Here is a 27,745-nt window from a genome sequence, read left to right as displayed (position 1 = left end):
GGAGATGCTTTCATTTTATATTCCTACCAAACATTTTCAAGAAATTTTAAAATGTTCGCGCAGTGTGCGTGGTGAAACAACACGTTCGAGGAGGTGAAATGTCTGATGCAAGCAGGGAGGGGTTTGTGAAACAGTCGGGTGACGAAGGAGTTAAGGGCAGGAGAAGGTCGGTGCGGTGCTGCGCACTGTTCCCAGCACAATGTTGGGTTGTGCACAACTGACTGTGCCGCACGTAGGCGGTGCCCACACCGAGGTTGCGTCGCCTGTTTACTGCTGGGAGCTTATAAATGCGCCTGCTCCGCAGCAGCCGCTCGTAGAGAAGCGTCAGGCTGCAGGTTGGCGAGGAGTGTTGTGCGGGTAAATGTGGCTGCTGGCTGGAGGAGTGGGGGGGGGGGGTGGTTAGTGGGTCCGCTGGCTGAAGGTTGTCAGGGTTAGTGGGTCCGCTGGCTGGAGGAGTGTTGGGGGGGTGGTTAGTGGGTCCGCTGGCTGGAGGTTGTCAGGGGGAGTGTGGTGGGGGGGGGTGGTTAGTGGGTCCGCTGGCTGGAGGAGTGTTGGGGGGGGGGTGTTAGTGGGTCCACTGGCTGGAGATTGTCAGGGTTAGTGGGTCCGCTGGCTGGAGGTTGTCAGGGGGAGTGTGGTGGGGGGGGGTGGTTAGTGGGTCCGCTGGCTGGAGGAGTGTTGGGGGGGGGTGTTAGTGGGTCCACTGGCTGGAGAAGTGTTGAGGTGGGGAGGGGGGTGGGAAATTAGTGGAGCCCCTGGCTGTTCGGTGAGGCGTGTTGCCCGTGTAGGAGAGTCCGTGCTCGGGCGCTGCGAGCAGGAGCCACCGCTTCTGCTGTTCCGGGGGGCGGGGGGGGGGGGGGTCCGGAATGGCCGTTGTTTCCGTGAAAGGGACACTTTCGAAGTTGCCTTTGCAGCCGGTATTCGGAAATGGTCGGAGAAGGCGGGTCTCGTGAACCTGTTTGGTGATCCTGGGTCGGATTCAATGTCGGGGCTTGTTCTGCTCTCTCCCACCCACCCAGGGCATGAACACTGGGACAATAGCGAGCTCCTCTACCTTCAGACAAAACCCTCTTCGTGTTTGAGACGGCTGTTAATTTTCTTTCGGCTGAAATCGTCCCGGTGAAGATAGAGATGGTTCAGAACAAGACTGCGGAGTTGAAAGGGTTTCACCGCTCGTTCACGGTAAGGCTGAGCGTTGACTTTAAAGGGACAGGAGCCAGGGCAGAGTGAGAAGCCGTTTCCTCCATTTCTTGCAGTGGGAGGGACCCAGGACCCCCACCCCCACCGCCTGGATTCTCACCGCGCTGTTGTATTAATGACTGGTCATTTTGGATTTGGCGATGCTTTGAAAGGTGGGAATGACTGTCCCTGGTTTAAAGCCGGCTCCATTTTGTGGCTTGGCTGATGCAAGAAGCCAGTGGGTTCACACTTTATAGCTGCAGTTTTGCTTTAACCTCTGGGCTTTTAAACCCCCCCCCCAACCTTTGCATTCTGCTTTCCCGGTGCTTGTGCGTCCTCTACGGCTTTGGGCCAGTTTCATTCTACGCTGTTCTCATTGGATTTAACAGGGGCAGACTCCTTTCGATGATTATTCTGATGGCTCTGGCCTGTCACATATTGAGAAGGCATTTGATTTTGACTGTCCTGCCAGACCTGGTAAGTTGTCGCTGAGTTTTTCCTTTGATTATTGGAAGAGGGGTTTAATTTTTACCCGGTCAGATTTGAGATTTAACCCCAGTGTGGTTTGTTGTAGACATGCCTGCCAGCCTGCCCATTGACATACCAGATGCAAGGAAAAGAAACAAGAAGAAGAAGAGGTGTCGTGCCACCGACAGCTTCAGTGGCAAATTTGAAGGTAGGCGTCTCGCGGGACGAACCTGCCTCCTGGTTCCACTTGGGCCAAGAAAACCATGATTTTGTGCTCCAGTTAGGCACACATTTAAATCCCTGTGTATCGGAGCCAAGAGTGCTCCGACATGGCTTCAAGTTGATGCGAATTGGTTGGATTTGTGGCTGTAATGATGGAATGTTGTGACAGATGAACCAGATAACTACAAAGAGGTAGGAGGTAGGCCACGCTGTACGAAAGTAGAATGGTCCTATGAAACCTTTCGTAAGCCGAAATGGCGTAAAAGTGAGGATCCATTCATCTCTTGAGGGCTATTTTCGTAAAAGAGAAAACCCATTCAAATTTCTTTTGGATAGCGAATACGGGCATCTTTGTAAAAGTGAATTTGTATTCTTGTGGAGAGGCTATCCTAAGAACCCCTCCCAAATTCAACATGAATCAAATTATATAGCCTTAACAGCAAAGGTAGTAGAAGTTGGTTCAATAGAATTTCTACAGTTACTTTGCTACTTCAATATTTTGTCTGACAAATGGTTCCTTTGTATTATGCATTCACGACGGGAGCACACTGTAATGGTGAGATTCCTCTGAATCTTAAAACACCTTTTGAGGCAGAGAAATTCTCAAGAAAGGTCTAGAAATTTCTGAGGACAGAGGATCCAGGCACTTGCAATTAGTATTGTGAGGGCTGACTCTCTGGGTGCTCAAGTATCTTGATTATAGATGGAGCAAGTAGGCCAGTGGCTGTGTTAGATGTGTTGTGACAAAACAAAGTCTGGTCTGAAATGTTCCATGGTGGGGTGGGGGGGTGAAACACAAGTCTGCAAACACTTTGATTGCAGTAAAAACAGAAATGCTGAGGAACTCAGCAGGTCTTGCAGTATCCAGAGGGAAAGATGTAGATCCGACCTCTCGGGCATGACTCAAAAGTCTGCAGATGCTGTGATTGTAGTAGCTCATGCCTCAAACGTTAGTTATACATCTTTACCTCCTTTGAATGATGCAAGACCTGCTGAGTTCCTGCAGCATTTTTGTGTTTTTACTGGAACCTTCCATGATCTCATTCAAAATTATGCAAACTAACTTGGGCAAATTGTCTGCCAGCTTTGATGTCAGTCTGTTAACACAGCTATCAAGGCCCCTGAACCTCCCCTAGTTACAGTAATCAGGGTCTGACAAAAGGATTGTCTCCACTATTGATTGCTAAGTCACATTCTTTTGAACTGGGATAACTGAATATTTTTTTTAATTCATTTCCTCTTGTTAATTCAATTAAATATACTTTTTAAAATAAAAAGTATTTGCAGTTTGTTTTTTACAAAGTATCTGTTCGGCTGCAGCAAGAGTGTCAGTGCGTATGTACATTGTGCAATGTGTATGACAATAAACTCATTCTCGTACCCCCGTCGACCTGCTTTTGCCTGATGCTTACGAGAATGTCTTGTGTCATGTCAACTTGCAGCCCCTGTTTCCTAGGCTGCCTCCTGCTGTGGGCCAGTAGCCTGTGCTTTGCTGAAGCTGCCAGTTTGCACACAAGGTTGTCTTTTTAATTTCAAAACTGATTACTGCTTGTAATTTACATATGAACAGTTTGGTTTTTTGGAAGACTGGTTCATGTTTGTATTTTAATCCCTCTGCCTCCCAATTCCATAACTCCTGCATAATCCCTACAGGGGACAAACCTACAAAGGATGTGACATCTACAAAGGATTTGTGGCTTCAACAGGCACATCTGAAATGGATTCAAGTTTGGGGGACTTTAGCAGCACATTTAAAAGGGGTAAAACCCAAAAGCTTGTTAATTTCAGGCACTCCTTTTAAATTAAAAACACTCAAGCTGGAGAAACTCTGCAGCACAAAAAGCGCACGTTATATTGGAAAGGGAAAACATAGCCGATATTTCAGCCCTGAGCTGTCATCAAGGTATGAGCAAAAGTTGTTTGACCTGGTACGTTTCTCCAGCATTCTGTTTTTGCATCAATCACTCCGTCTGCGCTCTTTGTGCTGCGGAGTTTCTCCAGCTTAGTGTTTTTATTTAAAAGGAGTGTCTGAAATTAACAAGCTTTTTGAGTCCCTGTTGTGTATGCACTTTAAAGGTACGGGTGACAAATATAATTATATCTGAGAAGCAGAATGTTATAGCTGTGCTTGAATCTATGCAAGAGTTTTTAACGCAAGTTTGAATTTTGGTAGGAGTGAGATCTACCTTTAAGTACTTGTTCATCATTTTAAATGTGGTTGGTTTTGCTGTCACTGGGATGTTGTGATTATTCTGTACTGACCCACCTTTTGTTTTTCTCACAGATGTTTACAAGCTTAATGGAGAGATGTTGGGGGAAGGGTCTTTTGCCAGAGTGCAGACCTGTGGAAACTTGATCACCAACAAGGAGTATGCTGTGAAGGTAAGGGGTGTGCTCTGATCCTCTGGATGTACGTCGTGTTGTGTGGGTGGTGATTGTACCACAGGCAACGGTTTGTGGCGTGAGTACACGAGGAGATGTGGCTTTCCAAGTCATTTCAGGCAGTTTAGTCCTGGCAACAAGTTAATAGGCAATTGCCTCCATGTCTTAACAAAGATTCTAATTGTCATTTTGTTCATACATGAAACTTTTGGAAAACATCACCAAACACAGGCTTGCACTAAATTTAAAGCCTCCTGAGTTTGGCCCTGATGCAGGGTCTCAGCCTGATTCTGCAACTTCGCACCTCTCTCCACAGATTCTGCAGTCCTTTGTCTCTAAATTTTCTGCAGCCATTTCAGTCCTGCATTTGCCACGCTATTTAATCTTTTGAGATGGAGTTGGTGGTGGAAGTGCCCTCTAATAAGAATAGACCTCTGTTGCCATACACGAGAGAGGAATTGGGAGTCTTGTGGGTCAACTCACCTTCACTTCAATGGTCAAATGGAAGATGACGCAAATTTCAATCCTCAAATACAAATTTACCATCAAATTCTCTCCAACATCCTGTTACTCAACAGTAAAAACTAACAATGCTGGAGAAAATCACCAGGTCAGAGTATAGCAAAGATACACAACCAACATTCTGGCCTTGAGTCCTTCAAAGTATAAGCAAAATTTAAATTTAGACATGCAGCATGGTAACAGGCCCTTTTGTCCCATGACCCTATGCTCCCCAAATACACCCAATTGGCCTACACCCCCAGAATGGTTTTGAACAGAGAGGAAACCAGAGCACCTGGAAGAAATCCCTGCAGACAAGGGGAGAATGTGCTAGTGCTATTAACAACATTGTGCTAACAGCTGTGCTAACTAAGCCACCCTTTATAGGCAGATGCCATAACCATTGCTTCAGCTTGGACCCTGTCAAGATGTGAGCAAAATATAGGGAGAATCCTGAACAAAATGGTGAGGGGGGGGGGGGGGGTGAGGGACAGGGGGAGGTGCAACAGCACAAGAGGTGATGCGATAGGAGGATAAGGAAGGGAGGGCATACCAGCAAACAGGAGGAGGGGGATTCTTCTGTGAACGGAGAGGAAAAAAGGGGTGGAGAGCAGGATGGGGAAGGGAGAGTAGGCTATCAGAAACCAGAGGAGTCTATGTTAATGCCATCTGGTGGAGAGTCCCCAATCTGAATGTTAGGTGACGTTCTTCCAAATTACGGGGGTGGGGCCTTGGTTTGACAGTACGAGGTCATGGGCAGACTTTGTCAGCAAGGGAGTGGGGCACAGAATTGAAATGGTTGGCCACTGGGAGATCCCTGTCCCTGACGGGAAAGAGTGAAGATGCTCTGCAAAGCGACCTCCCAGTCTGTGCCCAGTCTCTCTAGAGAAAGCCACAATGGGAGCACTGGATGTAGTGGATCAACACTCCCACGGATGCACAAGTTAAGGGTTGCTTCACTTGGAACTACTACCTGCCTACATTTTGCTCATACTTTGATGAAGGGCTCAATTCCAAAACATTGGTTCTGTACCTTTATCTTTGCTATATAAAGTACACTGTTTAGCCAGCTGAGTTTCTCCAGCGTGGTGTTCTTACCTCAACCGCAGTGTCTGCAAACTTGCGTGTTTTACTTTCTGATGCTTCAATGGCAATTAAACTGACAGCTGATTTAAAAACTTTAGCCAGAAAGGTATTTAATATCAAAATATAAATGTTAATACGGCAGCTTCTGTTCTGGAGAGCAGGCGAGAAAAATCCAGTTGGTCCAGAGGGGCTGTGGCAGGAAGGGTGAGCAAGAGGGGCCCCCTCAGAGACCCATGTGGTCCATTGTGGTATTCATGAAAGTGTATGTGTTGGTGATCAGGTTACTAATTCCAGCTTGAAATCCAGCCCAAATTGTTTTTCTTTTTAAGTTTCGTTTTGGTTTTCTGTCCAATACTTGGCAGTTTTGAGGGGGTTATACCCTGTCATCACAGAGTTATCCCATCAGCTGTTACTTGTGATTTGCTACATCTCATTGTAAATTTTGAATTTAGACATGCAGCATGGTAACAGGCCACAGGCCAGTGCTGCCCAAGAATACCCAATTGACCTCCAATGCTGGTATGTTTTGAAGGGTGGGAGGAAACCCATGCAGACACGGGGAGAATGTGTAGATTCCGTACAGGCAGCTCCTTGCGGTCGCTAGTGCTCTAACAGCATTGCGCTAACTGCTATGCTAAACGTGCTGCCCAAAATGATGTAATAGAAGCAACTAATTGCCTCTCTTTTATCAGAGACGCATGCATTGATATCTTTAACCCCAAGGTCTGCGTTGGCACTCGGTGACAGGACTCATTTTCTTCTGTGATGTGGGGCAAAGACAAAAAGGAGGTTTAAAGGAGTTTGTGCAAGCAACTGTGAACATTGGGATAACAATATGGTGTCACGAGCAGGAGGAATTGTGACCCCAATAAATGTGGCAGTTGGGTAATGTGATAAGAAAAAGGTGTACAGACCGCAGACATGATTTGAAATGTGAGTCTGGTGGAAATGTCCGCTGGAATTAGAGGGTCAAAGTATCTGAACATTCTGGCATTGCATCTGTGGAAAGAAAAACTGTTGACATTTCCAATCTCTTCCCACAAATGTTGCCTGACCTTTCCAGCACTTTATATTTTGATTTTAATTGAAGATTGTTTTTTGCTTGCTGTGTTTGCGAGGTGCAGGAGCCCTTGGCCTGTGTCCTCATGAAAGATTTTAGAGAGCACAGAAACCGACCCTCAAGTAAGATGTCTGCTGTGTCCATTCACCTGCTCGGTTCTCTGCCTTGTCTCCATTCTAAAACGTTGAGATAGAATCTGTTTCACTACCCCTGGGGCTGGGTTCCTGATTCCAACCACCCACATCATCCAGCCCCTTGCCTTAAACCAATGCCCTCTAGTTTTAGAGGCCCTGATCTGGGGCTATCCCAGGGGGATTTCCATCCAATCAGCAGAGAGCATTTCCAGCCAATTGGCAGCAGAGTATTCCACTGTCAGTCTTGCAGGGCTTGTTCCTTTGTTAGTGGTTGTAGAGGGTGTAACTGACAGTTTCGAGACTGCGTCATAAGCCATTGTGTTCAGATCTGGGAATCAGACAAAAGCAGTGTTTATGTGATTTGGGAGGGGGGAAAGAGGGGAAAAGTGGGGGAAGGGACGTTGCCGCAGAACACGCCTGCTTCAAGCAGCTGTTTTTAATTTGAGCCTGCAGTGACCTCCAAAGAGCTTTTTGTTAGAAATGCTTTGCTAAACTGCAGAATTCATGAAAGGTATTGGGTGGTGAGAGGATTTAAAAACTAAGAAAAAAATGTTCTTTATGCTAATGGAATCTGACTGCATTTGATTGCACGTGAATTGGGCTTCAGTCAATCTGTGACAGATGTGAAACTTTTTTCCCCCCTCTTCAGTTCAGCCAGATATACTGTTGTTAATGTTTATGAAAATTGTTCAACCAAGAGTTCTTGTGTTTTGTGATAAAAGCTGTGCAGACTGGTTGCATCTTGTGGTCTCTGATATGATAAGTCATGACTGTACATTTTGTACAAGTGTGCTCGCCTTGAGTAAGATTTATATCAACAATTTTTTCTAAAGGAATTTAACCCTTGTTCAGCCTGATAATATACTGCAATACGTTAAAAGGCGCAGTAGTTGATGCAGAAGGAAACGGTGTGAATGAATGCATTAAAGCACGAAAGGCTGCAGACCCTGTAGTTGAAGCAAAAACGCAACGCTGGAGAAATTCAGCAGGCCAAACTGTGTACTTTATATACTAAAGATGCATAATCAACATTTTGGGCTTGAGCCCTTCAAATTCCAAGCAAAATGTAGGCAGGTGCCATAAACTCGGGTGCCTGCCTGCCTGCATTTTGTCCATACCTTAATGAATGGCTCAAGGCCAAAACACTGGTGATGGATCTTTTGCTGAGTTTGTCCAACAATGTGTTTTGACTGCTTTATTGAACTGAATGACTGGAAAGCATTCTATTGGAAAGCAACTGGCATCGTGTCTCTTTCGAAATTCAGTAAGAATGTTACTTTAGCTAGTAGTGCCACTGTTTGTTAACCAGTTGAATTCCATCATATTCCAGAGAGTTGATCGACTCTGTTGATTAACTCTTGTCATTCCAATGTGCAAATTGAAAATATTTGTCAAACGGAATTTCTATTTGAAATATAGAAAGGAACTGAGCATTAGTAAGTCAAAGGCAGGATTCCTGGAGGAACTCAGCCAGCCCCTCAGCATCCATTGTCAGTCTTTACGAAGATGGAAACACAGCCGAAATGCTGGAGGAACTCAGCCGGTCTTTTAGCACTCATTGGAGACAAAGATTGCCGAATTCGGGCCTGAGCCACCCTTCAAGGAATAAGCAAAAAAAAAACCCCAGGAAATCTCAGAATAGAGATTGGAGGAGGAGTCCAGACCAACAAAAGGCATTAATTGGATATGATGAGGGGAGGAGAGAGAATTGATTTTGTCTGTGTGAAAGGAGACGAGGAAATGGGAGAGACAGAGCTTGGTGGAAGGTGACTCGATTAAGAGTCCAGTCCTGAAACATTGACCATTCTACCCATGGACTCTGTCAGACCGGCTGAGTTCCTCCAGCAGTTCGTTGCTCAAAATTCCAGCAGCTACAGTCTTTGTTTCTCTAGCAAGTTGAATGTTCGTTTAGTTGAAAAGGGACAGTGGGCATCCAGTCACAAAGCTGCGACCTGACACTGTGCCTGTGGGTACTAAAGGGCTTTGCTCTGATTACTTGTTGCAGATCATTGAGAAGCGACCGGGCCATAGTCGCAGCCGTGTGTTCCGAGAGGTGGAGATGCTCTATCAGTGTCAGGGACACAGGTACAGCTTGGCTCTCAGTTAATCCTAAGAGAAGCAAGAGACAATTAATGCTACAGTACTCGCTGTTTGCTGACAGGACCGATTTTAGTTCATCAGGTGATTGCCGCAAATAGATAATCCTGATGTAAGACTAGGAAATGGCTTTGTTTTAACAAAGCTATTACACTTCAGTAACACAATTAGTTCTGTTTCACTGCACTTTGATCTTGCCATTGAAATGCATTCCCCGGTTTATCTTTTATTTAACGCACCAGCAATTTTGTAGTTGTGTATTTAAAACAAACAATTCTGTGCGAGGTGATGTGGATGTTTGACTTGTTCAATGCTGTAGACTGAATGATGCTGTTGTCTCAACTGTTAGAACTAATCTTTTTGTATCATCCCCCTTAGGAACATTCTAGAACTAATTGAATTCTTTGAAGATGAGGACAAGTTCTACTTGGTTTTTGAAAAGATGAAAGGAGGTATGAAATTTAACAAATTAGCTGTGGGGTATTTTTTTTGTCAAAGGGCAGCACCTTGTATACCTGTTTTGGCTGCAACAAGCAAGAGTTTTGTTCTGTCCATGACAGTAAACTCACATTGACAGTGAAAGATCTTTATGGTCATAGATTCAGAAAGATTGGCTATAGTGTCAGCACAATGTGGAAACTGGCCCTTCGGCCCATTCTGTCTATGCTGACCAATCATTCAGCTCAGCACTTGGCCTTCCCTGCCTTGATTTTTCCGGATATGCAAATATTACACAAGCCTCCAACAGCCCCTCCAGCATTTGAAAATTAAACCTTCTGGGCAGAAAATGTCTTTCTTGTGTCCCCTCTAAACATTCCTTACTTAAACCTATTCCCTCTGGTGGTAGACCCCTCTGCTAAGAGAAAAGGCCTATAAATGCCTCTCATAATTTTGGGGCACTCTTTTAGATCTGTTATCTTCACTCTACTTCCTAAATTCTAAAAGAGAACTATTTTCATCCATTTTGTCCCTTTTTTTGAAGAAGCTTGCAAACATGATTTGCATTGGCTATTCCTGCAGAATCACACATGGGGAATTTCAGGTCCAGTCAGTCAGCTGAATGCAGTGAGAGGGCTGACAACTTGGGTTGCAATCACTTTACAGTTCAACTAATGTCATTTGGATTAAATCAACAAATAATTCTGATTAAACTCACAAGTTTCAGCAGGGAATGTCTATTTGTGGTGAACGTAAATAGATAATTTTAGAGGGGTGGCTGACAAAGTTTTTGATCACTGTGCTTGTTTTACCCCCTGCAAGTTTAAAACCCTGATGCTGGTACGATACATTTTGCAAACTGATAGATGCTAATCTTAAAAAAAAATTTAAAAATGTAGATGTAGAAAATCTGAAATAAAAAGGAATAAGCAGGAAACACTCAGCTATGTCTGAAAATAAAATTTCAGGCCTGAGACCCTTCATTGATTTCTCTTTGTACAGGGGCTGTGGAATGTTTCCAGCTTTTCCTGATTTGTACTACCAGTGAATTCTCTACTTGCCAATAGTTATGTTTGAAAGGGGCCCTTTATTGTTGACAACATTTTTTGGATCTTTCCATTCTGTGGGAGCTCCCTGACCTGCCCCTTTTTATCCCAGGGTCTGTCTTAACGCACATACACAGAAGAAAGCACTTCAATGAACGGGAAGCCAGTATTGTTGTCCATGAGATTGCGAGTGCATTGGATTTCCTTCACAACAAAGGTAAAAGGACAGGAGGCGCATGTTGAGTTATGTTTTGGTGTGGTTACGGCTACTGTTGGCACAGGGACTGTCCAAGACTCCAGTGCTATTCACCACTTTGTGGGCAGGTAACCACCTGATATTTAGCTTCATCTTGTATACACCCCACTCCCTTGAGGGGAAAATCTAACCTCTCCCAGTTAAGCTCTTTGGCTCCTCATTACATTGGGTTGGCAGCTGTAGGGCCTCATAGTCAGACTTGGTCCATTTTTGTTTGTGTTCATCCTTATCCATCTACCTTCTTTAGAAGTATTCGATTGGACAACAAAGGGGGACCTTTCAGTGGGCCATGCCTACACGCTGCTTACCTGGACGGTAGTCACTTCATTCTCGGCCTCATCCTGATCTCACCACTTCCAAGTCTGGCTACCCCTGTCTCAGACCTAACAACCTTTGCCCAGCCACAGTGTTTTGTCATATTGAAGGAAACCAGAAATTGTACCAAGGTTGAAACATTTGTTGCTATTCAGAACATCTACTTGCATGTTTGACACAGAAGATTTGTGGATAGAGGAAAAATTTAAGTAACAATGGCTGGCATAATTCCACTAATGAGATTTCTCTCTTCTCTGTTAGGCATGGCCCATCGTGATTTAAAACCAGAGAACATTTTGTGTGAAAACCCAGAGCAGGTAGGCACTGCTGGACTCTGAATTGGAGAGAATTCTACTTCAAAGCGCACAAAAGCAGCTGTTTTTCTGGAGGGAATTTGTTGATCAGTTCATCTTTGTTAATTGACCAGTAAAAACACAGTGCTGGTGAAATTCAGCAAGTCAAACAGTGTACTTTCTATAGCAACGATAAAAATGCATAACCACCATTTTAGTCTCGAGCCTCTCATCAAGGTAGGAGCAACATTTTAATTAAAATTCATATATACGGGCCTGTGCTGTGCTGCCTTGATACATCCAATTGACCTACAGCCCCAGTATGGTCCCCCCGCCCCCCCCCCCCCATCAAAAAGGTTCTGCTTCCTGCCTACAATTTGCTCATATCTTGTTGAAGGGTTCAAGGCCAAAACATTGGTTATGTATCTATCTTTGCAACATAAAGGACACTGTTTGACTCACTGAGTTTCTCCAGCATCCTGTTTTTACTTCAACCATAGTGTCTGCAGACTTTCGTGTTTTACTCTTGTTAATTAACCATCTATGTAGAAATAAAAGTGTGCACTCACCAACTTGGGAATCAAATTTTGATGTGGAAAATGATTTGGTTTCTGAACCAAATCATTAAGTTGCCTCCTTTCCTGAATGGAATCTCTTGCGAAGGCTGGTGACGAGAAATGCTAACTTTTATGGGGGGGGGGGGGGAATCGCATCGTTGCAAAACTGTATCACAATCTGTGAATACACAGCTGGTCAGTCAGCACCCACAGTGAAGCTGTTCACTGACAGCTTTTCTATTCAATCTCTGAAGCAGAAGGAAGGTGTCAAAGGTATGGTGAAAAGGCAGGAGAATAGTGCTCAGCTATGATTGGAAATCTGAAGCTATTAAAAACCTGAATTTTTTTTGTTTTAAGATGATCTCAACCCTCTGAGAACCTTCCGGATTGAAATCTTGACTGGAGACCATTGGTGCATTTCCGCTCAACCACATTCTCCACACTTTCCCACCTTGGCAAAGTGTTCCACGTCATGTGGACATTGTATGCTGGTATATTGACACGAGTGGACTAAAATAATCAGTGGACTGATGTTTCACTTCACCCTGTGCCCACCATTCCTTTAACAGTGAAACCTCTGGTATCCGGCACCAATGTAGATTTGCAAATGCCGGATAAGTATATTTGCTGGTTGTTTGAGATTACGTGTTGTGTGATCGGTGGATTGCTAGGGGGCACCAATTTTAAACTCCCATAATTTTTACCTATTTTCTGCTTTAATTTTTAGAGGGTTACTTGAATTCTAGATTTTACTATATTTGGATAAGTTGTTGATGGCAATCATTTGTGTCCTGATCATTGTCACATTTTATCTTGACATCCCAGCTGGGAGAAATTGTTTTAATTGTGTACATGCTGCTCACATTAGCAATTTCTCCCCCGCCCCCACCCCAGCAATTTAATTTTGTACACACTTGGGTGTGGATGCATGCACACATTTGGTTAAAAACTAGTGTTTTGTTTTTAAAAAAATAATAATAATCTTTGTTTATAATTTTGCAATTTGTTAATCTCTTTCTCTTTTTGGCTGTCAGCTTTCTCCTGTAAAGATCTGTGATTTCGACTTGGGTAGTGGGATAAAACTGAATGGTGACTGTTCCCCCATCTCAACCCCTGAACTTCTGACACCGGTAAGAAGCAGGTCTCAGTAGAGCGGTTAGATGGATTACATTCAATGTCTCATTGCTGTGAAATCTGAAGCTATTAAAAACCTGAAATTCTGCCTGCGACTGCAGATAATTCCCTCGTGGTTGAGATCCATTTGTTTTAAGATGATCTCAACCCTCTGAGAATCTTCCAGATTGAAATCTTGCTTGGAGACCATTGGTGAATTTCCACTCAACCACATTCTCCACATTTTCCCACCTTGGCAAAGTGTTCCATTTAAGAACTTACAAATGCCAATACTTTGGGAGCCAGACCCTTGGCTAATTCACTTTAGGGCTTTTTCAACCCTTCAGGCCTTTGAATCCTTTTGCGGTCTTGAATCTAATTTTCTCCAACTACTTCAGAAGTTTCTTTTGTATATAAAAAGCAGCAGGTATGTTCGGTAGTGAAACAATAGAATCTTAAGCAAATGAAGGGAAGCTAATAAGGGAAACAACCAGTCAGGCAGCATCTGTGGAGAGAAGTGGCCTCGATAGGGGGCCCTGACTGGAACCATTGACTGATCCTCTCTCTCCATGGATACTGCCTGGCCACTGAGTCCCTCCAGCTTCTCATTTCTCAATGAGGTAATTTAATTTAAAAATGAGCAAATGTTATCTTAAAATTGTACAACACAGAAGTCAGCAGGCACTGTGATTGAAGTTAAAAACACAATGCTGGAGAAACTCGGTGTACTTTATATAGCAAAGATAATGATACAGAACCAATGTTTTAGGCTTGCCCCCTTCAAGGTATGAGCAATTAACTATCTTGCTTTCACTCTTTCTGATTCCAGTTTAGCAGATTTTTTTTCCTTTAACCCATGAGATTTCCTGAAGCTAAATGTGAGGCCTCCTGTTTTCATGTTAGTCTTGCTTCCTGCAGTCTCGACGGTTATATAATGCATCCAGAGTCAGGGCAGGCACCAGTGGAAACTGCTGGCAATTGAGGGAGAGGCCAGCCCTGGAAGTGCGGAAATCTTAAACACGAGTTTGATGCCAGTGCAAAGCTGGAAAAGCTTCTTGTTGTTAAATTCATGCATGTACTATTGGATTAGACTTTTAAAGTGTCATGAAGATGCTTACAAGGTTATGTTTAGATCACTTTAAGATCCATGTGTCTGCAATGTTTTTGAGTGATCAATCTTTGTCAATAGAGGAATGGTCTCTGCGAGTCACTGAACTTGTGAACCCTTGCTGGCTTGCATGCTGCTGTGGAGTTCTGTTTTTGGTACCGTTTGAGCTCAAGGTCATTGTGTTGTAGCCAATAACTGCTTTCTTAGAAACGCTTCCAGTAATCCTCTGGGGGATCATGGGCTGAATATTTTTCAAAGCAGTAATAGGAGGAGGACGGGGACATGTCTTGGCTCAGTGCTTGAAATATTATTGAGTAAGATGTTATGAGAAATATGTTTAAATTGTTAGAAAAATATGAGGGTCAGAGGTGGGGAAAACTTAGATTGTTGAGTAGGTTTACATGGATCGACACAAACTCGTGGTCTCAAGGCCTGGACTGGTACTGTGCTATAATGTTCTGATATTTGCAATGAATTTTGGTGATTCTTCAAACACTGATACCTGACCAGATTAGTTCTTGGTGTTGAAATATTTCCACGGAATGAGTTGTAGCAGGTGAATGACGAGAGCTGGTTGCCTTTGACAGGCTTTTTTTAAAAGACTGCATTTATCCCAGTTGTGTCCAGCAACTCATTGAATCTACAGTAACCAGATCCAAAAATGCAAGATTGTCTCAAATTTCCAGTGTTTGAATGTGCAGCAGTTTCTGTTCACTCAGCCCCCTCCTTGTCAACTGGCAATGAGACTGCTTAAACGCCTTAAAACTTCAACCCCCTTTTTAAAAAAAAATCTTTCCTCTGATACCTGTTCTCTTCCCACTTCTGGCCTCTCGAGCTCTCTTTTATTTTAATCACTCCACTGATGTCAGTTGTGTTTCTAGATCTCTAATTTTTCTCCTCAAAATAATTTCCTTTTATTATGTTCCTTGAAAGTTGCCTGATAACCCAGACTTTTGGTCATTTGACTGTCATTGCAACAGGGGTGCTATGAAAATGTTATACTTGTTGTATAGATTGTTGTGGCAATGTATAGATATTAGAATTTGTGCCGATTAACTATTGGGCTTGTGAAAATGCAAATGTTTCATGAAGTTGGAAAGGGAGTCTAGACGCAGAAAAAGCCTTTGACAGAGTAGAGTGGAAATACTTATTTAAAGTATTACAGAAATTCAATCTACCAGAAAAATATATAAATTGGATTAAATCATTGTATAATGGACTGTTGGCGAAGGTAACAGTAAATGGATCTGTATCGAGTCACTTTAAATTAAGTAGGTCAACTAGACAGGGATGTCCACCCCCCCCCCCCCCCCTCATTGTTCACCTTAGCAATAGAACCTTTGGCAGAACTGATAAAAATAGAAAATAAAATAAAAGGGATAAAAATAAAGGAGGAAGAGTATAAAATCAACTTATTTGCAGATGACATCATAGTTTACCTAACAGAACCAGAGGTATCAGTAAAAGAATTAAATAAGAAATTGAAGGAATATGGAGAAGTATCGGGGTACAAGATCAATGCAAATAAAAGTGAAGTGAGGCCAATGAGTAACACAGATGATACAGAATTTAAAAAAGAATCACCATTTAAATGGCAAGCACAAGCAATCCGATACCTAGGGATCAGGTTAGATAATAACTTAAGCCACTTGTACAAACTAAATTATCAGCCATTAATAAAGAAATTGCAGGAAGACTTGGAACATTGGAAAGAATTACCGCTAACATTGATAGGGAGGGAATGTCTTCCCAAGGATACAATTCTTATTTCAAACATTATCAATTCCCTTAACAGAAAAATTATTTAAGGAACTAAAGAGAATAATAAGGAAATTCTTGTGGAAAGGGAGGAATCCAAGGGTAGCGTTAGATAAATTAACAGAGAGGTATAATCAAGGTGGTTTACAGTTACCAAATTTTAGAAATTATTATAGAGCCACACAATTGAGGTATTTATCAAATTTTTACCAGACAAGGGAAAAACCAGACTGGACTAAGATAGAACTAGATAAAATAGGGGGGAAAGGAGAAACATATACTTTGTAAGTGGGATGAAAAGCAGGTGCAATATAAAAACACCAGTACTGCATCATTTACATGGAAGAAGATCCACTTAGAAAGGAAAAAAAACAAATGATCAAATATCAAAATTACTATTGACGCAAAATCCGCTAAACCCTTTTACAATAGACAACCTTTCCTTTAGAGAATGGGAGAGAAAGGGAATCAAAAGATAGAAAATTGTTTTTGGGAAATAATTTATTAACATTTGAACAGTTGAAGTACAAATATGGAATAACTCATGGTACAATGTTTGCACATCATCAATTTTTAATGAGACATTTGTACATATTTTGGTGGATATGGTTCACAGTGTGAAAAATAAAAAAGTATTTTTAAAAAATGTAAGAAAGTGAGAATAAATTATTATTTGACTCATTGCTTCACCTCCTTCCCATGCAATACAATATAATACTGTATAAGGTTCAAGGACTCTGGGTAGTGTTTGTTTGTTCCATTGTGTACTAGGGCTGATTCTAGCCAAGCAAGTCCTGCCTGATTCTAAAATGGTCTGTTGCAATTCTGGAAGTGAGGGTGTTTCTACTGTTGTATACCAGGAAATTTTTCAGGAACACACTGTGTAAAAAGCTCAGAATGGGAATGAGGGTGCCATTCCTAGTCATTTTCCAAGAATGCAGGCAGTCGAAACTGAACTGCGGGCATTCTGTGACTGAGGGACTGATCAATATGACCTAGCGCTGCTAGTATGCTATTGCAGACAGAAATGGAGATTTGCAGTTTTGGTTGTTCCTGTGTGAATGACCACAACTGGGATGTGTTCCTAACAGTAAAATCCTCCAAGATCTGTTTTTAAAAAAAAATCTGAAAGCAAAGATCAGTTCTGCTCCATGCTAAATGGTTCTTACAAGTTGCATGGTGGGGGAAGGGCTGTTTACACTGAACACTGCCAAGTGAAACTGCTAACTTGCATTAACCCTTTCCTGGCATATAGTGACTTTGAACGAGCAAAGCACAAAAGGTTAGGTCTGTGTTCAGAGCTTGTGTAAGTTGGGGGCACATCCGACCAGGGGTTAGCAATGAGTTCTGATCCAGGATCCCAACCCAAAACTTCAGCTGTCCCTCTGCCTCCACAGATACTGTCCTGATTTATTTTTTTTTAGCTCAGATTCCATTCTCTTGTGTCTCCAGATTTTAATATCAGATTTTGACAAAGGTGTACACTGTTGGAGGTTCTTCAGTGTCTTCTCGGTTCTTGTGGAAACTGCTTTCATTGTAGAGAGAGTGCATCCTCTCTGACTTCTCAGAAGGTTTGCGGCTCCCTGAACTTTTCCACTTTTCCAACTGATTCCTGTGCAAAATCTTTGCCTTTGTCACTCCCCATGATGTTCCTCAGGAGAGACCAAGGTGCTGCAGACATTGAAATTTCAAGGAACTCGGTGGGTCAAGCAGCATCCGTGGGAGAAAAAGAATGGTTGACGTTTTGGGCTGGAATCCTTCATCACAATGTGGTCTCTTCCTCCATTTTTTTAACCCTTCTGAAATGTAAAGACTCCTGCCTCAAATGGTACTCTCCTCATTGGTCTCTGGTTTCTCACTGCCAGCACGAATGTAGTCACACTCTCATTGCGTGGGATGCCCTTCAACATAAGAACATAAGAAAGAGGAGCAGAAGTAGGCCATCCGGCCCATCGTGCCTGCTCCACCATTCAATGGCTGATCTGATGGGCTCTTCTCCATCTGCCTGCCTTTTCCCCACATCCTGTAATTCCTCTATTATGTAAAAACCTATCCAACCTTGTCTTAAATATATTTACTGAGGTCGCCTCCACTGCTTCAATGGGCAACGAACTCCACAGATTCATTCTCATGAGCAGGTCCTCCTCATCTCCATCTTAAACCTACTACCCTGAATCTTGAGGCTATGTCCCCTAATTCTAGTCTTCACCCCCCCCCCCCCCCCCCACCAATGGGAACATCTTACTGACCTTTCAATCTGTGTCCTTCAAAGGCCCTTTATCCCTCGCCTCCTTCCATTCCAGTTGTTTGACCAAGTTGTTGTTAACCCACCAATGGTTCATGCCCGACAAAGGGCTTAGCCCAAAAGGTTGGTCACCCTTTACTTGCTGTGTGATCATAGTTCCTCTAGCTCATTTCGGTATTGCAGCATTTCATCCTGTTGGTTTGGCAGACTGCTTCCCTGAGAAGTAACGTTGGATATTTTACCATGTTAAAAGAATCATCGGGCACCTTATTTGAGAAAAGACATTGACTTTGGAAGGGTTTGGAGAAAATTTAGAATGTAATGAGGAATTAAAGGGTTAGCATATGAGGAATGTTTGTTGGCTCTTGGACTGTACTCATTGGAGTACAGAAGGATGGGGGGGTGGGGTCGTAACCTTTTAGAGGCATTTTGAATGGTTAAGGCCTGGACAGAGTAGATGTGGCAAGGTTGTTCCCCATGGTAGTAGAGTCTAGGACAAGTGGACACAACTTCAGGATAAAAGGACATCAATTTAAAGCAGTTGAGGAAAAGTTTTTTTAGTCAGAAGATCGTGGGTCTGTGGAAGTTGTTTCCCCATTGGTAGCTACGGAGGCCTGGTTGTTAGGTAGTATTTGAGGCAGAGATCGGCAGGTATTTGGCCAGGGTATCAAGGGTTATGGGGAGAAGGCTGGGAAGTGGTGCTGAGTGGGAGGGTGGATCAGCTCATTAAAGAAAGATGGGGCAGACTCAAATGGCTAATCGGCCTACTTCTGCTCCTATATCTTGTGATCTTGGTGGGGATCAGGATGTTTCAAAAGTGAAAGTTGCAGAATTTGCTGCATCTGATGGCCAGATCTGTACAAAATGATGAAGAATGTTGATGAGATCAAGGTGCAAGCAGCAGATTTGGTGTTTGATTTGGACAACGTGTTTGATACAGACATGTGGGCCAAAGGGCCTGTTCTGTGTGCTCCATTCTTTTTCTCTCACTGATGCTGCTTGACCTGCTAAGTTCCTCCAGCAGAGTGGGTTTCACTGCAGACCTCGGCAGACTCTCGTGTGTCTGTGGTAAGGTGCTCCAGTTGTGAAAACTTGTTGATTTCTCTACTATCCATTTTGAGCACCAAACGTTTCTCTCTGACTTGGCTATTTGTGAAAGGAAGCTGGTGATTTAGCATGTGAATTGTCACCTACTTAATTCCTGTGAATTATTTTTGACGTACAGTGTGGGTCTGCGGAGTACATGGCCCCGGAAGTAGTGGAGGCTTTTAATGAAGAGGCGTCGATATATGATAAGCGATGTGATCTCTGGAGTCTGGGTGTTATATTGTACATCATGCTCAGTGGATATCCACCCTTCGTTGGAAACTGTGGAACGGACTGTGGCTGGGACCGTGGCGAGGCTTGCCCCTCCTGTCAGGTGAGTGCCCTATTTTTAATTTTTTATTTAAAAAAAACTGCACTGTTGGGTGTTGTATTTATTAAAATTCACTTATTGAAATTTGACCAACATAGAGGATAGTTGGGGAAAAATATACCGCTCACTCAAGGATCACCCAATGACTGTGTGGTTCTTGCATTGGGAAGGATGGGTGAGTCGCTGTCACATCCAGAATGGGATGATCGGAGGATAGCTCAATGGAATTATTGAATAGCATGAAATTATAGGAAACAGACGGGTAAGTAGAGCAGAGTCCACGGCCAGTCTTACTGAATGGTGGAGCAGGCTTGATGGGCCAGATGGCCAAATCCTGCTCCTTTTTCTGACATTTGTGCATTTCTTCCCCTGACTTTTCCCTTTTTTTTAAAGCTTCACTCCAGCCAGTAAACAAACTATCTGGATCAGCGCCTTGCTTTAATCTTCATCTAGCCCTGAGCCAAAGAGAGCATGCAACATTGCAGCACTGCACTGCCCCTTCACCTCACGATGTGCTACCCATCTATGTGAACCTGCTCAACCAGCTAAACCTTCCCTATGTTGCACACATAACCTTCTATTTTTCTTGCAGCCCCATGTGCCTGCCTGAGTTTTTTTAAATGACTGTATTGTACGAATCTCCACTACCACCCCCAACAATGCATTCCAGGCATCCACCACTCTTGTTTGTTTTTTTTAAACTTGCCCCGTGATGTCTACCCTAAACTCACCTGAAACAAATGTACTCTGGTGTTTGCTGTTTTTTGCCCTGGGATAAAGGTGCTGGCTGTCCACCCTATCTAAGCACTCATAATCTTGTGGGCCTCTATAGGATGTTGGTTGAGGTGGGTCTTTGAAGTTTCACGAGCCTGAAGATAAATGGCCGATTAATAAAGGGAGAGTGTAGTTAAATTTCCATTAAACTGAGCAGCGTTCCCTTCCCACACAAAGCAGCCGTGGACTTTAAAGGCATGACATGTCTGGTTTAGAATGAGCTGCAGAAAACACCAAAGTCCTCATTGGGCTGATGCTGATGGGTTTATTATTCTGGTAAAAGTGCCTGTAGCTGATTGAGATTCCTCTTGGTTGAGGGTTTGATGGAATGGAAGGAATGACTGGATGAAAAGTGATGGAAGAGGTGGATGCCATCAAGGAGGCAGTTCTTCATCTTGGAACCTGTGGTCTGGTTCTCAACCTTTTTCTTTCCACTCACATACCACTTTAAGTATTCCCTATGCCATAGGGGGTCTGTGATTAGGAAAGGATTGCTAAGGTGGTATGTGGATGGAAAGTAACTTTGAAAAGCACTGTTTTAATTCTACCTAATTGACTCTATGTGGACGGTTTCATAACTGCAAAGGAAATGGGCCAATGACAATATATCTCAAGTAAAATATTTCAGTAACAATTGGATCAAGAGTAGTGATTCCCAATCTTCTCACTCACACACCTTACTAAGCAGCCCCTTACTAATCACAGAGCACCGATGGCATAGGGATTGCTTCGTGGTATGTGAGTGGAAAGAAAAAGGTTGAGAACCACTGGGCTAAACGGTAGTGCCAATAATTGCAACCTTGAAACCAAGGGTTTGTGAATTGGAAATGTGGATGTTCACTTACATTCTTTAAGGATGAAATCTGCCAACTTTAGCTACTCAGTCTTACTCTGCAAATAAAAACTTGATGTTTGAAATCTGAAATCAAGGCAGAAAATGGTGCATACTTGGCAGTTCAAGCAGCATCTGTGAAAGAGAAACTATGAGCGTTTCTGGTTCAAGATCCTTCAGCAGAATTCTGCTGAAGGATCTGGACCTGAAATGGAAACTGTTCCTCCTTCCATAGATGAAACCTGACCTGCTGAGCATTCCCTGCATTTCAGATCTGACTCTGAATTACCTTCTAAGTTGCCTGCCACTTAACTGAATTAAAACCAGAGCACACTCTGCGACCCTTCACTGCACAGACCCATAGATCGAAGGGAACTGACCATCCTCCTCTCAAGGACCATTGCAGACATGCAAGTAATGGCTGTTATTGCCATGTCATCTTTGTGCCAGGTCTTGTTGGAATTAGGAACTTGTCATTTCCAACAAGGCCTGGTGTGAGAGAGGTGAACATGGGCAATGTGGAAATTCTCCCTCGTCCGGAGGAAATAGAATCTTAGGGTTGTATGTGATGTAATGTATGTACTCTGACAATAAATCTGAACTTTGACCATTGAGGGAAAAATATTTGTATTTGTAATCCGTGTGCGTGTTCCTCATTGATAGTAGCTGGGAACTAAATCTGAAGCAGCTGCTCTTGAAACAACCCATTGACAGACCAGGCGTGTAATTAGAGAACCAAGTCAGTGTTACATAATTGCGTAAGGAGTTGGTTTCACCAAATGGGTGTTTCTGAGAATATCTGGCTTAAACAGGAGATCTTGCAACCTTGGCATGCAGTGACATGGGTTTAGACAAATTTAGACATACATACAAAATAGTAACTGGCTCACGAGCCCATGCCACCCAATTGACCTCCAACCCTTGGTACATTTTGAATGGCATACATGGGGAAAATGTACAAACTCTTTACAGACAGCGTAGGATTTGAACCCCAGTCTCAATTGCTGGTGCTGTAACAGCATTGCGCTAACTGCTACGTGAACCATAAGCCTTCTCGTGCTTCATCTTCATTTCCAATTCGCTGTCAATGGCCGAAGAAGGAGGTGGCAGATGGACCCTTAGCCAGAGTACAAGGCTGCATTGTTTTAGAGAAAATATGAAAGATCTTGAAGACCAAAGGTGTTGTCCCTCAAGATCCACTGTGTAATTTTGCTGAATGTGATGGAGATTTGCTCAGTGCTTGCCGGCAAGCAGTCTCCTCAAGCATATCTGTGCCGGGTTAGAAGTTTGTGGACTCGCTGTAACAGCGCACTTTCCAGTGAATGCTGTGGGGATTCACATAGCTAGTCTGTTTGAAGCGATTTGTTCCCACAAACTGTAGCAAGCTTCATGATCCAGCAAGATGATTTGACCCAAAATGGTGTGTAGAGCTCGACGAAAGAATCAAAGACTTGTTGATCCAAACCAAGGCTTTTATTAGCAAAAGACAGGAGCTCTTCACAGGTGGCCGACCAGTCCAGAATGATCCGACCTGGCTAGGGACACAACCCTTTAAGGCCCAGACAGTAGGCGTGGCTTAGCTCTCAGCCAATCGCTGTAAGCACAGTCTAGATACTGTAACTATATACACTATATACATTGGTGATAGATCTGTACGATCCCATGGTGGCACAATGCACATCATCTGTGTACAAGAAAACAGTGATTGACTGTTCCTGTACCTGGTGCCTGTGGCATGGTTCTTTATAGACCTGGAGTCTTCCTGGTGCAGTGTGTAGCTGTTGCTAGTTCAAGTTAACTCACTGACGCTACCTCAAAATTTGCTGCAATCTCTTTGAGATGTACAGATGGTGCAGTAACTTAAACTTCTACTTGACAGCAGTTTTCCTTTCAAATTTATTTCCCTTCAATAATTGGGCAGTACTGTAGCCACGAAGAATCACAGTGTCTGACACAACAGGGCAATCTACTTAACTGAGTGATTTCAAACAGAGCCACCTACTTGTTTGTTGTCCAAAGAGCTCCTTGTCACTGAGACACTAGTCATTTGATCTCTCCAGACAGAATCCACCTTTTTAAGGAATAGTTTTCAAGGCTAATATTTCAGATTCTGAAGTTGTGAAATACTGAATTGCTGACTTGGATTGATGAAATGCAAATTGGCTGAATAGTGGAAACTTTCTGAAGAAAGAAATTTAACACTTGACACTCAACAACAAGAGTGCAGGTGTGAGCTGGGCTGGCCTCTGCCTTTCAGGAATGTTTTATGAATTGCAGGCTTTCATTAAACCAGCTTGCAGCGATTCAGACATTTAAAAGGACAATTGTTTAGATAATGTGGGTGAAACAGACCATCTCCAGTTACCAGCGACTGAACTAGAAGTGTGAGGCTGAGAGTGTGTGGAACAATGTTTTTTTTTAAGGGTGATGGTTGAAGCCAGGGAGATGAAACCCTCTGGGTGCGTGAGATACTGTCACAAGGCCAACAGTAGCTTCTGCCCGTTGGTTTACCATTAAAATCAGTGTAGAAGGTTGTAACTCTATGATCATGAAAACACAGCCTTACCCTGCATTGTATTTTTTCTTTCATTTACAGAATAATCTATTTGAGAGCATTCAGAAAGGAAAGTACGAATTCCCTGACAAGGACTGGGCTCACATCTCTGTTGGTGCCAAGGACCTCATTACAAAACTCTTAGTCAGAGATGCCAAGAAGAGGTTGAGCGCAGCACAAGTTCTGGAGCACCCATGGGTACAAGGGGTATGTATCTTAAACCGAATATTGCAACAGCAATATTGCTTTGTCAGATGCACTGAACTTGCATTGATTGCCTCTCTCTGCTTTCAGCATGCCCCCGAGAACAGCCTTCCAACACCCCGCCTGCTCCAGAGGTAGGTCTTAATGAGAGTCCTGTTTAAATGTGCTGAGATGCTTCAAGTGGAATGTTTTGGGGGATAATTTTATGCCTGCTGAAATCCATAAAAGCTGCAACGTTCTGATGCTGAAAGATCTAAACTGCTTTTCAGTCATTCCAAGAACAATGAAATTCAATTTTAAATATTTAGTGTCTAGCGTGCAATGCCTTGGTTGCTATTGCTTGAATTGTTTTCAATGTTAATTATTCCGATATCCAAAATGTAACCCAAGCCTTTCAGTTACCCTATTTTTAAAAAAAAACAAATGTTTAATTTTACAAGCCAATGCCCTTCTATAAACTACTGAAACAAAAGGCTGCGGGTGTGGGGCCATGGGGATTTAGAGCCAGTGGTTTGTGGTGTGCGTTGGAGCTGTGTTGACTCTTTGTTCTGTCCTGTCCCTCAGGAATAGCAGTGCCAAAGATCTCACGTACTTTGCAGCTGAAGCAATCGCAGTCAACAGGCAGCTAACTCAGCACGAAGAAAACCAGGATGAGGGGAATCAGCCAATCCTCATCAAAGCTACCTCATGTTCTATGCGGCTGTCTCCGCCCTCCGAATCAAAATTGGCCAAACGGAGGCAGAAGACTAGTGCAATCAACGTGGCCAATCAGCAGTTGTTACCACCCTTGGTCTTGGTTGACAATTGCGCGTGACATCATTTATTCCCTGAAGCACATAGCAACTAAACCAGTCTTCTATTGGCTGGGTTCCAAGTCTGGCAGTGTTACAATACTGCTTCACACAAGAAGGAACTGTTTACAACATTTGAAACCTGCGAGGAATAGTATGCAAAGAGAGACAGCTGAGAAACAGAGCAAGAATTTAAGCAAGTCAGTCTCTTCACCAAAGGAACATTTTTTTTTAAAAAAAAAAGCAGGTTTTAAACTTATTTTGTACTGTGATTGCCTTTGTAACAATTGTAGTTTAGTTATGGCTGCTTTTATATTTGGTGAATTTGGGCTACATGTGCATCTCCGCAGTTTGCCAACTTTCCCAGGGTAAAGCTTGGAACTTTCTCTCATTGTCCTGTTTAGATCCTGGTCATGGTGTACTTTGAAGGCTGACATTGGAGATGGCATTGGCAATTCCTGCATTAGACCTGCACTTCAAAAGCTAGAGGCATGCAAAAGAACCCCGCCAAAAGCTTGCATTTCTCAGATACTTGCTGTCTTGATGTGTGTGTGTGTGCGTGTATGTGTATATATATATATATAGTGTGTACATATTTGTGTGTGTGTGTGTATATATATATATGTGTGTATATATATATGTGTGTATATATATATGTGTGTATATATATATATATGTGTGTATATATATATATGTGTGTGTATATATATATATGTGTGTATATATATATATGTGTGTATATATATATGTGTGTATATATATATATATGTGTGTATATATATATGTGTGTATATATATATGTGTGTATATATATATGTGTGTATATATATATGTGTGTGTGTATATATGTATATATATATTTGTGTGTGTGTATGTAAAAACAGGGCTACTTTTGCATACCAGACAATTGAGAAGGGTGAAAGAGATTTTGTATATTCATTTTTTTTAACTCAATTTTTTTCATTCTTGCAGCTTCTCTAACCAGACTATTCTGGGGAAATAAAGCATTTTGTTTCCTTAATTTCTGCCAAATTCATTAATACAAAAATATTATATTTGATTCTCTGAATTCTGCAGTCTGACTTGAGAATAGATGACTGTGATGGTCGGAAGAAAGGGAAGTGTTTGAGAAAAAGGCATTCCAGATACAGAAATAAGACTTGTGTGAAATCTTCCAAATATTGATGTTTACGTTTCTTTTTGTTTTGCAAATATCTCTGGATGGAATCTGAAAGTGCCACATACTGATTTTTGAAGCTTTGAAAAGTGGGTGTTGTTTATGTAGCAAGGGCTTATTTGGCCTATCCTTGTCAATGTGGTGGATGCGATCAAAGCCACTGAATGAACCTTTTAAGCTTTTCACTATCTGGAGCCAACGAGGTTATTTGAAACCAGTTTGAAAGTATGCAGTGAAAATAATGGTCTTGTATCCATGTGGGGAGCTTCTCGCCTCTCTTACTCTGCAGCAGGAGAGTTGGGCAAATGGGAATATTTGTGGACAGTAGTGAGGCATGTTGCCCCTTTACAATAATCTCTTGTCAAAGGGGTGTATAGCTGGAGTGGAGCAAATCACTGCTGTCTTTAATGAAAGACCCTTAATAGTGCCACACAATGAAAACCAGTAGCCAGATCTGGCAGGATCTGAGGGTTTTTTTTTTAGTGGTTCCCATGACGCGTTGATTTTTTTAAAAAGAAAACAGGGTCCCCCTGCTGTACTGATGAGGAAAACCTCTAGTGGGGTTCCCAGCCTGAGCTGAATTGACCCATCTCAACCATGGGGCAAGTTGGAAGGAATTATTGCTGTTACTTGGATGTATGAGGAAAATGTGAAGGTCTTTGAAAGTCCGAGTTGGCTCAGTAGTGATATCACGTTTTCCACAAGAGGAAGAAAGAAACCGGTTTAAGACGGCAGCTTGCCAGTAGTTGGGTAATCAAGCAATGCCCCTGTCTCTGTGGAGTGCGGGAATGGGAAGGAATTACAACGAGGTCCTTCAATAAAATATTTTGAGTATTTGTAGCTCCAAAGTAACACTGATGTAGAAAGTGCTTCTCCTTGTTGACATACACTCTCTTCTAACTCCACTTGCTGTTAAAATTGGAGTTTACTTTTTAAATGGAGGAGTGTGGATTGAGAGCATCTTTTGGCTGTGACTTCCACTGATTTTTTTTGTCCTTGTCTTCTAATTTGAGTCTTCCTGGTGCAATCTATGCAAAAACATTGCATTGAAGGCATGTTTGTTGAAGTATATGACTCGCTTTCATCTTTCCTCCCACATTAGCTGGAGGGAGGGTTGCACATATTGGAAAAGCTTCACCACCAGCTAGCTCTGTTTTATCAATCATGGGATTCATTTGGACAAGAGTGTTCAGGGTGAAAGTCCAAAACTTTCAAACGAAAGTTTTTTTTTGGGAGAGGTTCTGAAAGCAAAAAACATTGGCTGGATTAGTACTGATGTAAACAAAAGCCAAACCTCACTCGTTAGAAATGTGTGGTCTTTTTTAAATGTACTCATTTAATGTAAGTTGGTTCCATTACCCAATCCAAGTGTTATCAGTAAGTGTACGGTATTTTATAATGAAAGGCTGGTGGTATGTGAAGCCAACTTGAATTGTCGTACATTGCTATTCCTTTTGCTGACTATGTCGTAGGTTCCTGTTGTCTTATACTAAGACTACTTGAATTTTGTGTGCATTGCATCATCTCATTTGAATGCAACCCTGTGCTGAGCCACAGCACACATGGTTTAGTTAAGCACCAGCCATAATCGAGCACTGTTGGTAATTTAGCTGGCTCCTAAGGGGCGTGAAGCAAAAGCACTTTATACATCAGGTGACTGATGTATAACTTATTACTGTTGTTGCCAGGATTTTTGTATCGTTTTATAAAAAATTTTAATAAATGCTTTGAACTTAAA

General features: G+C 42.6%; 1 protein-coding gene across 1 annotated transcript; it reads left to right on the top strand.

The window, feature by feature from the left end:
• The first annotated feature begins 255 nt into the window (after nucleotides 1-255).
• Nucleotides 256-27,745, top strand: mknk2b (MAPK interacting serine/threonine kinase 2b). Its single transcript, XM_069928641.1, has 14 exons — nucleotides 256-357; nucleotides 1,020-1,182; nucleotides 1,569-1,656; nucleotides 1,754-1,855; nucleotides 4,154-4,251; nucleotides 9,038-9,117; nucleotides 9,508-9,581; nucleotides 10,726-10,830; nucleotides 11,446-11,501; nucleotides 13,069-13,164; nucleotides 19,484-19,678; nucleotides 23,878-24,042; nucleotides 24,130-24,173; nucleotides 24,604-27,745. The coding sequence occupies exons 2-14, from the start codon at nucleotides 1,132-1,134 to the stop codon at nucleotides 24,851-24,853; spliced, it is 1,404 nt and encodes a 467-aa protein (XP_069784742.1). The 5' UTR covers nucleotides 256-357; nucleotides 1,020-1,131; the 3' UTR covers nucleotides 24,854-27,745.

This window comes from Narcine bancroftii, chromosome 3 (assembly GCF_036971445.1).
Source record: "Narcine bancroftii isolate sNarBan1 chromosome 3, sNarBan1.hap1, whole genome shotgun sequence".
NCBI classification, from domain to species: domain Eukaryota; kingdom Metazoa; phylum Chordata; class Chondrichthyes; order Torpediniformes; family Narcinidae; genus Narcine; species Narcine bancroftii.
The sequence above is the reverse complement of the archived record's forward strand: the minus strand, read 5'-3'. Positions and strand labels throughout refer to the sequence as shown.

What these genes read in the sequence shown, in the direction of transcription:
- mknk2b (XM_069928641.1), top strand. Translation starts at nt 1,132, where the DNA reads ATGGTTCAGAACAAGACTGCGGAGTTGAAAGGGTTTCACCGCTCGTTC. An exon ending in GGATTTCCTTCACAACAAAG is followed by an intron (nt 10,831 to 11,445) that starts GTAAAAGGACAG and finishes CTTCTCTGTTAG; the next exon opens with GCATGGCCCATCGTGATTTA. An exon ending in CCCCTGAACTTCTGACACCG is followed by an intron (nt 13,165 to 19,483) that starts GTAAGAAGCAGG and finishes TTTGACGTACAG; the next exon opens with TGTGGGTCTGCGGAGTACAT.